At 45.0% G+C, this 14,695-nt stretch overlaps 1 protein-coding gene across 1 annotated transcript in view; it reads right to left on the reverse strand.

The window, feature by feature from the left end:
• Nucleotides 1-14,695, reverse strand: part of dlec1 (DLEC1 cilia and flagella associated protein) — a 137,626-nt gene that overhangs the window by 63,489 nt on the left and 59,442 nt on the right. Inside the window, exons 15-18 of the mRNA XM_080214794.1 lie at nucleotides 14,372-14,564; nucleotides 7,828-7,910; nucleotides 4,857-5,031; nucleotides 1,439-1,532 (exon numbers count right to left, since the gene is read on the reverse strand). Coding sequence (XP_080070920.1) covers nucleotides 1,439-1,532; nucleotides 4,857-5,031; nucleotides 7,828-7,910; nucleotides 14,372-14,564 — 545 coding nt within the window. The remainder of the gene's footprint in view (nucleotides 1-1,438; nucleotides 1,533-4,856; nucleotides 5,032-7,827; nucleotides 7,911-14,371; nucleotides 14,565-14,695) is intronic.

Here is a 14,695-nt window from a genome sequence, read left to right on the forward strand (position 1 = left end):
AGCGCTAACCACTGAGCCATCATGCACAGTGTGTAAATGATTGAAGATTTAATTGACTCAACTTAACGACATGATGTACGAACTTTAATTAAAAAATGCAAAGTGCAGCAGACATTTCCGCCATTTATGCCGGCGATATCTTACAGTCTCGTTGACAATGCATCCCCACCGTGGTTTCCTGGAGGCGAGGGCCTCCCGTGTTTAACGGGAGACCCTGTTGACAACGAGAATGTAAAGGTCTTACCGCCAGCGAGCATCACACTATCTCCACGAAACACGCTGCAGAGAGGGAGAAAAATCCCACCCTTGCTGCTTCACAGCACCAGGGACCTGGGTTCGATTCCCAGCTTGGGTCACTGTCTACGTGGAGTTTGCATGTTGTGCAGCTTGCAGGTGCAGCAGGTGGTCAGGAAGGCGAATGGGATGCTGGCCTTCATAGCGAGGGGGATTGAATATAAAAGTAGGGAGGTCTTGCTGCAGCTGTATAGGGCATTGGTGAGGCCGCAGCTGGAGTACTGTGTGCAGTTTTGGGCGCCGCACCTGCGCAAGGATATTTTGGCCCTGGAGGGAGTGCAGAGGAGGTTTACTAGGCTGATACCGGAGTTGAGGGGATTGAGCTATGAGGAGAGGCTGAATAAACTAGGCTTGTACTCGTTAGAGTTTAGAAGAATGAGGGGAGATCTCATTGAGACGTATAAGATGATGAATGGGATGGATAGGATAGAGGTGGAGAGACTCTTCCCGCTCAAAAAAGACAGTAGGACTAGGGGGCACAGCCTCAAGATAAAGGGGAGGCGGTTTAGAACGGAGTTGAGGAGGAACTTCTTCACTCAAAGGGTGGTGAATCTCTGGAATTCTCTGCCCGTTGAAGTGGTGGAGGCTGCCTCGCTAAATATTTTTAAGAAGCGGGTTGATGGGTTTTTGATAAGAGAAGGGATTAAGGGTTATGGGGAGAGGGCGGGAAAGTGGAACTGAGCCACGACAGATCAGCCATGATCTTATTGAATGGCGGGGCAGGCTCGAAGGGCTAGATGGCCTACTCCTGCTCCTATTTCTTATGTTCTTATGTTCTTATGTCCTTGTGTCTCTGGGTGCTCTGGTTTCCTCCCACAGTCCGAAAGACGTGCTGGTTAGCTGCATTGACCTGAACAGACGCCGAGTGTGGCAACTGGGGGATTTTCACAGTAACTTCATTGCAGTATTAATGTAAGTCCACTTGCGACTAATAAATAAATTTTACTTTAACTTTATTTTTGTAAATTCCATAAATTGAGACCTGTGTTTTGCAACATAGTGTAATAATTTGTACACTAGTATGTTCACAATCCTTTTATCATTTTATAACTTACTTTTTATTTCAATGTTTGTCTATATCTTAATCATGATAACTAGTTTTATCTGTATCGTCACTTGTCATAAATTAAATCAAACCAGTTACCTATTGTTCCACAAGGTGGCAGTACCTCCAAGATATGAGAATCGTGCACTCTCTCCCATTCATAGTTAATGACGGACTTGCTGTTGTTCCACAACTGCAGGTAACAGAAAATGATTGCATCTGTTGTGACTTACATCGTATGGTTTGAATAGGATTGTGTCAAATCACTCGTGCCTGTCCTTCCGGAACACTAACTGGGTAAACTGATGGGCCATTTAGGTTACACTCAAAGCTCAGACTATAAACGGCACAGAGGAGGCAATCTGATCACATTTTTGAACCCTTGCCCCATGGCCCTGTAGGTTACAGAACTTCAAGTTTATTTTTTCAATGTGATGAGGGATCCTACCACCCTTTCAAGCAGCGAGTTTCTGTCCCCCCCCACCTGTCTCTCGGTGAACAAATTTCTCCTCAAGTCAACTCAATCTTTAAATCTACGTCTGTGTCTGTGATCTCACTGCTAAGGGAACTGTTTCCTATCCCCTTGTGCTCCTAAGGCACAGGTTCTGTTCTCACCACTGCACTGGGGGAAGATAAATAAATCCATCAATAAAATCTGGAATAAAACGCCAGTTTCATTAACAATGACCAAAAAATTACTGGATTGTTGCAAAAACACTAATGTCCTTCAGCGGGGGACATCACAGAATCCCTACACTGCAGAAGGAGGCCATTCAGCCCATCGAGTCTGCACTGACCACAATCCCGTTCAGGCTCTATCCCCATTACCCCACGCATTTACCCTAGCTAGACCCCCTGACACTAAGGGGCAATTCAGCATGGCCAATCAAACTAACCAGCACATCTTTGGACTATGGGAGGAAACCAGAGCACCTGGAGGAAACCCACACAGACATGGGGAGAACGTGCAGACTCCACACAGAGACTGACCCAAGCCGGGAATTGAACCAGGGTCTCTGGTGCTGTGAGGCAGCAGTGCTATCCACTGTGCCGTTTTGCCGCCCCCAATCTGCTGTCCTTATCGGGTCTGGCCTACATGTAACCCCAGATCTATGGAGTTGACTCTTAGCAGGCAAAGAACAAAGACTAAAGAAAATTACAGCACAGGAACAGGGCCTTCAGCCGTTCAAGCCTGCACCCACCATGCTGCCCAACTGAACTAAAACCTTCTATCTTTTTGGGGACCATATCCCTCTATTCCCATCCTAAACCAAGCCTCTCCATTGTATCTTAAGTTCTTATATTCTTACATTACACCTTTTCCCTTCCTGGCTGACTTGCTGAGTTTTCCAGCGTTTTCTGTTTTACCCTCACCGCCAGCGGTATATCGACCACCAAGATTCTCATAAATATTTATTGTAATGCTTTATATTACATTATTTATTTCATACTTTGTCCTGCACCTGATCTTCAGAAGCTTCCAAAGGCAGCTGAAGTGAAAGGGTTTAAGGTTCTTGGGATGACATTGGTACTCAGTCCAAGCCTCGCATGCAGAGAGTGGGCTGTGCACTATTGCCCCACAGACTTTTAGTTTACTGTGGTATGAAGGGTAGACCTACCCTTCTCCATTCCCAACCTGATGTTCAAGGTCCACTGAAGGCTACACTTGCTTTGGTAGTTCTTGCATGTCTCATCCTTTGCGTAGACCACTTTAGAGAGTGAGCCACCAAGATGAGTGAACTTATCCAATGCTGGCAGATTCTGTCCATGGACTGAGAATGTGGACTCAAAATAGGGGCTTTCCTGGAATGGGCTGATACATTAGAATCATAGGATCCTACAGTGCAGAAGGAGGCCATTCGGCCCATCGAGTCTGCATCGACCACAATCCCTACAACCCCATGCATTTACTATAGCTAGTCCCCCTGACACTAAAGGGCAATTTAGCATGGCCAATGCACCTCACCTGCACATCTTTGGACTGCGAGAGAAAATGGAGCACCCGGAGGAAAACCACGCAGACACGGGGAGAACGTGCAGACTCCACACAGACAGTGGCCCAAGCCGGGAATCGAACCTGGGTCCCTGGTGTGTGAGGCAGCAGTGCTAACCACTGTGCCACCCATGCTGCCCCTACATCAGTGCCCTTTGAACCTTGTATTGATCATAATGATCCACCTCTGTACATGTATCCTGTGAACCACTCGATTTTAAAATTCATCATTGTAGAAACAGAGAAGCTAGGAGCAGGAGTTGGCCATTCGGCCCTACAAGCTGTTCCACCATTCAACATGATGATGGCAGATCCTCTATCTCAACAACTCTTTCCCATACTCTCCCCATAACCTTTACAGTTTCAGTCTAGGAATCTATTTACTTCACTTTTAAATACATTCAGTGACCTGGTCTCCACAGCCTTCTGCAACTCCACAGGTTCTGAACCCTCTGAGCGAAGATATTTCTCCTCATCACTGCCCTAAATAGCTTAACTGAGGCTGTGTCCACTCGCTCTAGATCCTCAGCCAGAGGAAACAACATCCCTGCATCCAGTCTGTCCAGTCCTGTCAGAAGTTTATACATTTCAATGAGATCCCCTCTCATTCTTCTAAATTCCAGTCAACACAGTCCCCATTGACCCAGCCTCTCCTCATGACAATCCTGCCATCTCGGGATTCAATCTGATATTAAGTTACCCTGTACAGTGTTCAGTTTTGGTGTCCTTACCTGAGGAAGGATGTTCTTGCTGTAGAGGGAGTACAGCGAAGGTTTACCAGGCTGATTCCTGGGATGGCAGGTCTGTCATACGAGGAGAGGCTGAGTCGGTTAGAATCATATTCACTGGAGTTTAGAAGAGTGAGACGGAATCTCATAGAAACTTATAAAATTCTGACAGGGTTAGACAGGGTAGATTCAGAAAGAATGTTCCCAATGGTGGGGGAGTCCACCATAGGGGGTCATAGTTTGAGGATAAGGGGTAAACCTTTTAGAACTGAGGGTGAGGAGAAATTTCTTCACCCAGAGGGTGGTGAATGTGTGGAATTCACTCCCACAGAAAGTAGTTGAGGCCGAAACATTGTGTGATTTCAAGAAGAAATTAGATATCGCTCTTGGGGCTAAAGGGATCAAGGGATATGGGGAGAAGGGGGAATCAGGATATTGAATTTGATGATCAGCCATGATCAAAATGAATGGTAGAGCAGGCTCAAAGGACCTACTTCTCTTCTAGTTTCTATGTTTTCCTTTCCTTTGTGAAAAGAGCCCCAGCTTGTTAAGCCTCTTCTGATAGTTACAACCACCCAGTGCTAGTATCATTCAGGAAAGGTTTGTCCACCTTCTCCAGTGCCTTCACGTCCATTTACGATAGGGGAGAGCAGAAGTGTGTACAACACTCCAGGTGTGGTCAATCCAAGTTTCTAAAGCTGTTTATTATAACTGTAGGAGTTTTTAATCCTATCCCTCTAGAAATGAACCCTCATGCATGTTTGCCTTTTCTATGTAATGCCATTTAAATTCAGACCTCAAAATACTTTTTCAGAGTTGTGCCCATGTAGTTCTCGCCCGGGATGAGAATGGCATAAGGCTTCAACAATACTTGAAATGGTTCAGTGTAGCCTTTGACTTCCAACTCCATGCCAATGATGTTAGTAATTGCCATAGAAGCTGTTTTCATTGATCTTTCCAAGCTACTTCTCCTAAAATTTATGAGGAAAGAAAAGGATTTAGTTTGGGAAGAATGTACCTTTGGCACATCACAGTTTCACAGAATCCTTAGTGTAGAAGGAAGCCATGCAGACTATCAGGTCTGCACTGACACTGACAGAGTATCTTAATCAGGTCCACTTCCCTGACCTATTCCTGTAACCTCATGTATTTACCCAGCTAATCCCCCTCACCTACACATTTTGGGACACTAAGAGACAATTTAGCATGGCTAATCCACCTAACTTACACATCTTTGGACTGTGCAGCACCCGGAGGAAACCCACGTAGACACACTGCTCCTTCATCAGGTGAAGCTAAGGTCTGCCCTACAGAGGCACTAGTGGGCCCTCTTGCAAGCAATGGCTTTTGCAAGGCTACTTTTAAAGTTTATTTATTAGTGTCACAAGTAGGCTTATGTTAACACTACAATGAAGTTATTGTGAAATTCCCCTAGCCGCCACACTCCAGCCCCTTTTGGGTACACTGAGGGAGAATTCAGCATGGCTAAGTTCTGGTCACCCTATTATAGAAAGGATATTATTAAACTGGAAAGAATGCAGAAAAAATTTACTAGGATGCTACCAGGATTTAATGGTTTGAGTTATAAGGAGAGGCTGGATAGACTGGGACCTTTCTCTCTGAAGCTTAGAGGCTGAGGGGTGACCTTATAGAGGTCTATAAAATAATGAGGGGCATAGATCATCTAGATAGTCAATATCTTTTCCCAAAGTAGGGGAGTCTAAAACTACAAGGCATAAATTTAAGGTGAGAGGGGAGAGATTCAGAAGTGTCCAGAGGGGCAATTTTTTCATACAGAGGGTGGTGGGTGTCTGGAACAAGCTGCCAGAGGTAGTCGTAGAGGCGGGTACAATTTTGACTTTTAAAAAGCATTTAGACAGTTACATGGGAATGATAGGTATAGAGGGATATGGGCCAACTGCAGGCCATTGGGATTAGCTTTGGGGTCTAAAAAAAAGGGCAGCATGGATAAGTTGGGCTGAAGGGCCTGTTTCCATGCTGTAAATCTCTATGACTCTATAACTCTATTGCACCTAACATAAACGTCTTTCAGACTATGCGAGGAAACTGGAACACCTGGAGGAAACCCATGTAGACAGGGGAGAACGTGCAAACTTCACACAGACAATGACCTGAGGCCAGAATTTAACCTGGGTCCCTGGTGCTGTGAAGTAATAGTGCTAACCACCGTGCCACCGTGACACCCAGCGAGTACGAAAAATGATGTGGTGCAGGTCCCAGATTCTAATTTCCAAAGACTGTTCAGTGGGTTCTTGACAATAATCCTGCTGCTTCTGCAGTTGTTGTTTTTTTGATTCGGTGGCATCTTGCAGAAAGACACTTACTGATAGAAAGAGTGGCTGAGTTCAAAAGGAACATGCACTTTAACACCCACATTGAATCAACGCCAACTCTGTGTCTCAGCCAGTGGTGAGTGCAGCCGGTTTTGCTGGGCCTCCAGATTCTGCTGAGTCCCAGCTTCTTGATAGCCACTGCACCATCCGATTCAGTGGTCTAACATTCTGACAAGGAGCTCTGCTGTCCTGTCTTGGCCTTTCCATCCAAGAAAGACCCAATGTCCCACACGGTGGTCAGGACACAGTAGGCTGGAACTTACTGAGATGGGTCTCTGCACCCTTTGTGTGGTACAGGATTTGTTGGGTGCGGATATGATTATAGAGTCGGGACTTGTGCCTGCAATACATGTACTGCCACGGTGCTGAGGCAAAGGAGAGTATTTCCAGCTACACATCACCATCTCCTGCTTGTAGCAGCCAGGCTCAGGGGGTTTCCCAGAATGCTGACAACAGGCCTCACACTTAGGAAGGTCTAAGGGAATCCATAACAGACTAAACACAGGCCTGGAAGTCAGTACAACTGGTATTTACTCTCTAACTTACAAGTCACTTTTTCTTAAGGACCGGGCATCTACTGATGCTTCTATCTGACCCAAATCTCCTCCCACACATCACACCATATCACCGTAGATGGCGCATTGGTACAATGGTTAGCACTGCTGCCTCACAGTGCCAGGAATCTGGGTTCGATTCCCGGCTTGGGTCAATGGCTATGTGGAGTTTGCACGTTCTCCTCGTGTCTGCGTCGGTTTCATAGAAACCTACAGTGCAGAAAGAGGCCATTCGGCCCGTCGGGTCTGCACTAACCACAATCCCACCCAGGCCCTTTCCCCATATGTTTACCCACTAATCCCTCTAACTTAGGCATTCCAGGACATTAAGGGGCAATTTCGAATGACCAATCAACCTAACCTGCACATCTTTGGATTGTGGGACGAAACCGGAGCACCCGGAGGAAACCCACACAGATACGGGGGGAACATGCAAATTCCGCATAGACAGTGACCTGAGCCAGGAATTGAACCCAAGTCCCTGGAGCTGTGAAGCAGCAGTGCTAACCACTGTGCTACCGTGCCGCCCATAGTCCCATAGTCTGGAAGAGGTGCATTTACCTGAACCCGAACACACTAGAGTGTAGCAGCTAGGGGAATTTCATAGTAATTTCATTGCAGTGTAATTGTAAGCGTTACTTGTGACTAATAAATAAACTTTAATCAGTGTAAACCTCCTGATCTTTTGCCCTCACGTGCTTATCTTGTATCCCTTTAAAGGTTGGAAAGCGTGGACCTCGGTCATTCTTCTGAGCGTCTAAGAGGTGGAGATGGAAATGGAAATCCACCTCGCCACCTGTCCATTGGCAGTATGAGTGCAGAAAGAGTGAGATGGGGCAACAACACATGTGCAATTTACCTGCTGATGTTACACTCATTGACGTTCAGAGGTTCTGGGATATCCCGCAATACAAGGTAAAGCACGCTGTGATAGTCCTTCAGCTGGAAAGGAAAATGAAGATGTCATTCAAAATGAGAAAACATCATCAGTATAAGCTTCTACAAGCTTCTGTGAAAGTCATTCAAAGTTACTGCTTCACGTGCTTTGCGTGACTGATGGTCTTTTCTTCCACCTTGTTGATAGGCCTGTTTGTTATTCTTACATTTATTTAATGCTTTATCTAAATAGGCAGGCAGACAGCTCCTCTAACATCTCATCTGAAAGATGACACTCCCTGGAGTTTCCACCTAGATCATATGTCCAAGGGCTGAATGAGGTGAGCATAAAGCTAGGCTGGATTGGAACTGTGAGCCACCACAGGTCAGCATTTTCCCAGATGAGGAAGGTCTTTTGTTGAGTTTTTGATTTATTATTGTCACACGTATACAGTGAGAAGTATTGTTTCTTGCACACTATATAGACAAAACGTACCGTACATAGGGGGAAGGAAAGGACAGAGTGCAGAATGCAGTTTTACAGTCATAGCTCAAGTTGATGTCAGGTAGGTCCATTCAAAAGGCTGATGGCAGCAAGGAAGAAACTGTTCTTGAGTCAGTTGGTACATGATCTCAGACTTTTGTATCTTTTTCCTGATGGAAGAAAGTGGAAGAGAGAATGTTTGGGATGTGTGGCTTCCTTAATTATGTTGGCTGCTTTTCCAAGGCAGTGGGAAGGGTAAACAGGGAGGTGATGGATGGGAGTCCGGTTTGCGTGATGGACTGGGCTACATTCAGGACCCTTTGTAGCTTCTTGATTTGATTTGGTTTGGTTTGATTTGATTTGGAAGACCCATTGGCTCCCCAGCTTCAAAAGCCCACCGACTATCTTTAATTGGGCAGCATGCCCACTCTCTGGCCATTAATTGGCCAATTTGGGGAAAATTACTGTCGAGGGAGCTGTTTCCTCCCCTCACCCACCACCACATGCAGGCACCAGCATTACAATGCAATACAATGTTATGCTTTGACAGCTCATTCACAACCTTGGTCTGTTATCTGTGAAGAAAATAGTTGTGGTAGTAGATTTCTGGTACTGTTTATCACGTTGCTTCTTGTGCTTTTCCATCAGTGTGACCAATTCAGCAATCTTGTTCTGGCATGTAGAGAAGAATTTTCCCATCCTGTCTGCCCAGGATTCGTAGCAGGTGGGACATATTTTCAGGGAACTGTCGTGTTCCCCTTGTTGTGAAGTTGAGTTTGTGAAATGTGGTCCCTTTAAATGGTGGTTTTGTGTCAAGGCTTGGATGTTTAAGACACAGGCTACACCGATTGCAACAGTTGTAACAAGTACCAAGCATCAGGCTTGCTTTGGTAACAGGCTTTGCAGGCGTTTGAATTTTGACAGCCTATCAGTTTAAAGAAGACACTCAGCTGTCAGGAACCTATCAAATTTGAATTTGCTGTTGTCAACACCATCAGACCAATCCTGGTGTAGGAAAATTGATAGGTCATCACAGTTATAAAGAGGAACTCAAGTGCCTGCCTGCAACTGAAGGGCTGCTACCTCTCAACAGCCAGAGAAGGGAAAAACAGCTCCCTGCCAGCTAACAGAACTCTCCAGCTATCTAAGGGTACCAAACCAGAAAGAGCTTAAAAACAGTGGAATTATCAAAAGATCTCCAAAGGTTTTCAAAAACCAAAACACCTAGTTGCATTTTTTTGAGAGTGACCAAATTCTGTTATTATTTATTTTGGTAATGAATGGACCTTGTGTTTATTTGAACAGCATTCCAGTAGTATCTTACTTTAATCTATATATATTACTTGTTTAGTTCAAGTTCCTGATTAAGTGAATAATTAACAAGTTAATTATTTAACCAAAGCGAGTGTCAGGTACTTCTGTTAATGGACCTCTAAAGGTTAATGAAGAACAGTTCACATCTTTCCAAACACTTTTAAAAGATTACGAAGCAAGTCTTCCTCTTTGGGGGATTCAGCATAGTTTCTCAAAAGGGAATCGACCTCTACACTTCTGTTGTAGTTGCATCAAACTCTACTACTACTTTTAATGGTTCTTCCTCCTTTTTGTTATACTTAATAGACAATTTTCCTGAGTTGCTAACTTGTTCCATGAGTGGTGTTCTCTCTTTTGGTTTGTCTGTTGCTAAGTCCTCCTCAATGCTTTCAAACACCAGCCAGTTTCTGCCTCTCTGCAGAATGCCAATTTAGAACGTGGGATAGTATATCACAGATATGGAGATGCCGGTGTTGGACTGGGGTGGATACAGTAAGAAGTCTCACAACACCAGATTAAAGTCAAACAGGTTTATTTGCGGTGTCGGTGGTAGCCATGACACTCCGAAAGCTCGTGCTACCAAATAAACCTGTTGGACTTTAACCTGATGGTCTCAGACTACTTACTGTGCCCACCCCAGTCCAATGCCGGCATCTCCACAACATGGGGGCGACTGACACCTCAAACTGCTGGCTCAAAGTGGAGAGGATCTCCAAGCAGATCACACATATCGACACAGACATCACGTTTCTACAAAGATGCAAGAAAGCAGCCAACCATTATCTTGTAATTTGTGTCTATATATGTCCTGTTAGTGAACCAAACTCTTCACTAACCTGAAGAAGGAGCAGCGCTCCAAAAGCTCGTGCTACCAAATAAACCTGTTGGACTTTAACCTAGTGTCGTGAAACCACTTACTGTGTATGACACAGAAATAGAACCTTCAGCCTGCAATGTTGTGCCGAACATGATGCCAAATTAAACAAATCCATTCTGCTTACTCCTGATCTATATCTCTCTATTCTTTGCATATTCACGTGCTTATCTCAAAGCCCTTCCTTTGAACTTTCCTCCTCTCAACTAAATGCATGCCCCCTAGTATTAGACATTTCAATCCTGGGAGAAAGATTCGGACAGTCAATCCTATACGTGTCTCTCATAATTTTATAGACTTCTATCAGGTCTCCCCTCAGCCTCTGCCGCTCCAGAGCAAACAACCCTAGTTTGTCCAGCCTCTCCTTATAGCTCATACCCTCTAATCCAGGCAGCACTTTGGTAAACCTCTTCTGCACCCTCTCCAAAGTCTCTGCATCTTTCCTGTGATGTAGTGACCAGAATCGAAGGCAACACTGTCAGTGTGGTTTAGCTGCAAACCAGTTCATTTGTGTTTTCCACATGACTGGCAATTTGATCATTCAATTGGATCTGTAAAGAATTCCTAATAATAGCTGCAGTCTAATTTCTGCTCCTACAGTATGGTGAGGCTTGCAGCAGATGTTCAGAATGTTGTACATGAGCGCCTTGGATCAAATCTTTGATGCATTTCACTCTGAGAGTACCAATTCTCTCACCCATCACAAAGCTGAGAGCATCCAGTCCATGGTATTTCTATGGCTCTTCTCCAGTTCCACACTATGACCTCTGTTGCTGAGTTCCGCTTGTGCTTTTTGCTTCTACCTTCAAGCTTCCAAAACTCCAGATCGTTCACTGCTTGCTGGTGAATGTTGTACTTTTTCTTACTGGCCCTAATGCACTTCCTCACTATTTCCACCTTTTTCATGATACTTGTTTTTATTCTCTTAGCTTTGATATAACCGGGCCACGTCTCATTTAGATCATGGGTCACAAACTCTTACCTCATTTTCTATTTACTGTGGTTCTCTGTGAAGTTTATCCAATTCTTTTCTTCACTCTTACTTCTTCTTTTCCTGCGGCTTGTTTTGCTTGGCCCGATTACAGCTTTATTGTCTGCCTGTCGTTTATTGGTAACACTTTCAAGGAATTTCTCATTATAATAGAAACTCAATCTTGCTTGATTTCAGTTCTTTCCTCCTGGGGTCTTCTCAAGTCTTGTGGTGCCCTGGATCTATCATTGCACCCCTGGATTTTTCATTGCCCTCCTTCTGACCCTCCCTCTCCAGGGTTTCTCAGTACTCCCTCTCAGGGGACTTTTACGATGTGATGTTGCCTCTTGCTTGAGGTTTTATTACCTCCTGAGCTCCAGTGTTGCCTCTCTCTTGAGGTCTTACCTCCTCCTTTGAGGTGTTGCATCACTTCTGGGTCCCTTTTTAGAGCTGCCCTGTTTCAGGGGTCTTTCCTGATTTTTCTGCCCCTTCTTCCTTCTTGAGGATATTTCATTAAATATTGTACAACTTTCAATGCATTACCGCTTTAAGACTGTCAACTTCTTTTAAACTGCTGCAGCTGCTGTTTCTCTCCCTGAGCTTTCCCCGTGCTTTTGGAGTTCTGGTAGGAAACGACAACTCCTATTTTTGGAACCCTTTTAAACCATTTTAACATCTCTCTTTATTTGGTGGGAGACTTCTTCAACGATTTCTGCAGGGTTTTTATGTTTCTTAGCTACCTACATACTCCTTGTTTTTCCTGAAGTACCAATAATTTTGCTACAGTTGACACTGTCCATTTCAGGCCCATTATCTTCTTTTAACTTTTTAACTTATTTTCTTTTTTTTCTGTAGGTAGAGGACTTCTTTCCTTCCCAAAATTATCAATCTTCACTGCCTGTAGCCCCCCAATTCAGGGATGGTTCTGTTTAGGTCAGGAGATCGGTAATCTCAGCTTTTCACTTTCCTGCATTTTTGGGACAAGCTTTACAATTCCCTGAGACTTTTTTTTCTTTTCACTTCTGAACTTCTTTTAACTGCAGATGAACTGTGCCTTTTTTCCAGCTTTCTCCTTTTTAAATCTGAAACACAGCTTCCTTCTAGCTGGGTATATCTTCCTTTTATTTCAAAAACTCCTGCTCCGTTCCTTTTTCTGTCGTGGGGCGGCACGGTGGCACACTGGTTAGCACTGCTGCCTCATAGCGCCAGGGACCTGGGTTCGATTCCCGGCCTTGGGTCACTGTCTGTGCGGAGTCTGCACATTCTCCCCGTGTCTGCGTGGGTTTCCTCCGGGTGCTCCGGTTTCCTCCCACAGTCTGAAAGACACGCTGGTTAGGTGCATTAGCCATGCTAACTTTTCCCTCAGTGTACCTGAACAGGCGCCTGTGTGCAGCGACTCGGAAATTTTCACAGTGACATCACTGCAGTGTTAATGTAAGCTTTGCTTGTGACAATAATAAATAAACTTTCTTTTATTCAAGTTTCATTTTTCTGGCTCCTGAAGGCTAATCTAATCTCTCTTGACTCACTGACCTCATTGGTTTGTTTGCCCCTCAGGGTTTGGCACTACCAAGATAACACTTTCTCAGTCTATTTGCCCAAAAACAAGAATAATAATGGGAAGACATTCTCCAACACCTCTAATCGGAAAGGAGTGGGGATCACGTGCAGAAGTTTCTGGCGGGTGGGTCGCCCTTTATTCCAAGCTTCAATTACACTGGATACTCACAGGCAGACTGTGTCATCAATTGATCCACCTCATTGCCAATGTATTATGTTATAGTAGCCTAGCAACGTCAACAGGTTAGGTTTTGTTAGGAACAAAAGATAGGGGCGGCAATGGCACCGTGGTTAGCACTACTGCCTCACAGTGCTAGAGATCCGGGTTCAATTCCTGGCTTGAGTCACTGTCTGTGTGGAGTTTGCACATTTTCTTTGTGTCTGCCTGGGTTTCCTCCAGGTGCTCCGGTTTCCTCCCACACTCCAAAGATGTGCAGGTTAGGTTCATTGGCCATGCTAAATGACCCTAGTCTCAGGGGGATTAGCAGGGTAAATATGTGGAGTTACAGGAATAGGGTCTGGGTGGGATTGTGGCCGGTGCACTCAATGGGCTGAGTGGCCTCTTTCTGCACTGTCGGGATCCTATGATATTGATAAGAAACACTCGGTGCAGGGGTTGCAGCTCTAGGCGGCCCTAGAATCAGACCCCAGTCTTTGTGATGTTAACCACATGGCTGCTAGATATATTCTGCCCGAGGACTCCACCCTGTGAGGTGATCACTCATTCTCAGTCCCCATCTGTCCCTCAAGGCTGGTCGCCCACTTATGCTGTGCTGTCTTAAAGAGACAGACACCACGGTCTGAGTTTTTCTGACAATCAATGATTTCATGGTCATCAGAAGATTCTTAATTCTAGAAAATTTTTATTGAATTCAAATTCCACCACTTGCCGTGATGGGATTCGAATCTGAGTCTGCAGAACATTAGCTGAGTTTCTGGATTGGCAGTCCAGTCATAATACCGTGAGGCTATCATCTCTGTTACATTACGTGATTTGCAACTATTTCTTGATAGCGTTCCACTCCAGTGGGCTGACAGGGGGAAAGGCACAATCACTGGAAAAATCTAACAAGGTGCGGTACTGTCACTGAGAGAGGTGTTCAAATTCATGAGGGGTCTGGACAGAGTAGATAGGAAAAACTGTTCCCATTGGTGGAAGGATTGGGAACGAGAGGGCAGATTTAAGGTGGACGGCAAAAGAAGCGATGCAGACACAAGGAAAAGTGCTTTCACGCAGCAAGTGCCTAGGATCTCGATTGCAGTAAGTGACAGCATGACCGACGATTTGGAAACCTCAGAACCACAGATAGACAAACAATTCTGACCTCTTGCGGGAAGTAAGTGAGGATGAACTCGTGATCCTGGTGCGCTTCGAAAACTCCGTTATCCGGGCAGATGTGAAAGGCCGATTTTAAATCCTGATCGTAGTCCAGGTCGGTGGGTTCGATAGGCTCTCCAGGAATAGCACACACCAGGTTAGGTTTTAGTATCTGCCAGCAAAAGGGAAGCTCCACGTGCCTAGAAACAAGGGCAAATTACAGAATCATAGAACATAGAACCCTACAGTGCAGAGAGAGGCCCTTCGGCCCATCAAGTCTGCACTGACCACAATCCCACCCAGGCCCTACCCCCATATCCCTACATATTTT

Source organism: Carcharhinus amblyrhynchos, chromosome 2 (genome assembly GCF_965287045.1).
Source record: "Carcharhinus amblyrhynchos chromosome 2, sCarAmb.v2.hapA, whole genome shotgun sequence".
NCBI classification, from domain to species: Eukaryota; Metazoa; Chordata; class Chondrichthyes; order Carcharhiniformes; family Carcharhinidae; genus Carcharhinus; species Carcharhinus amblyrhynchos.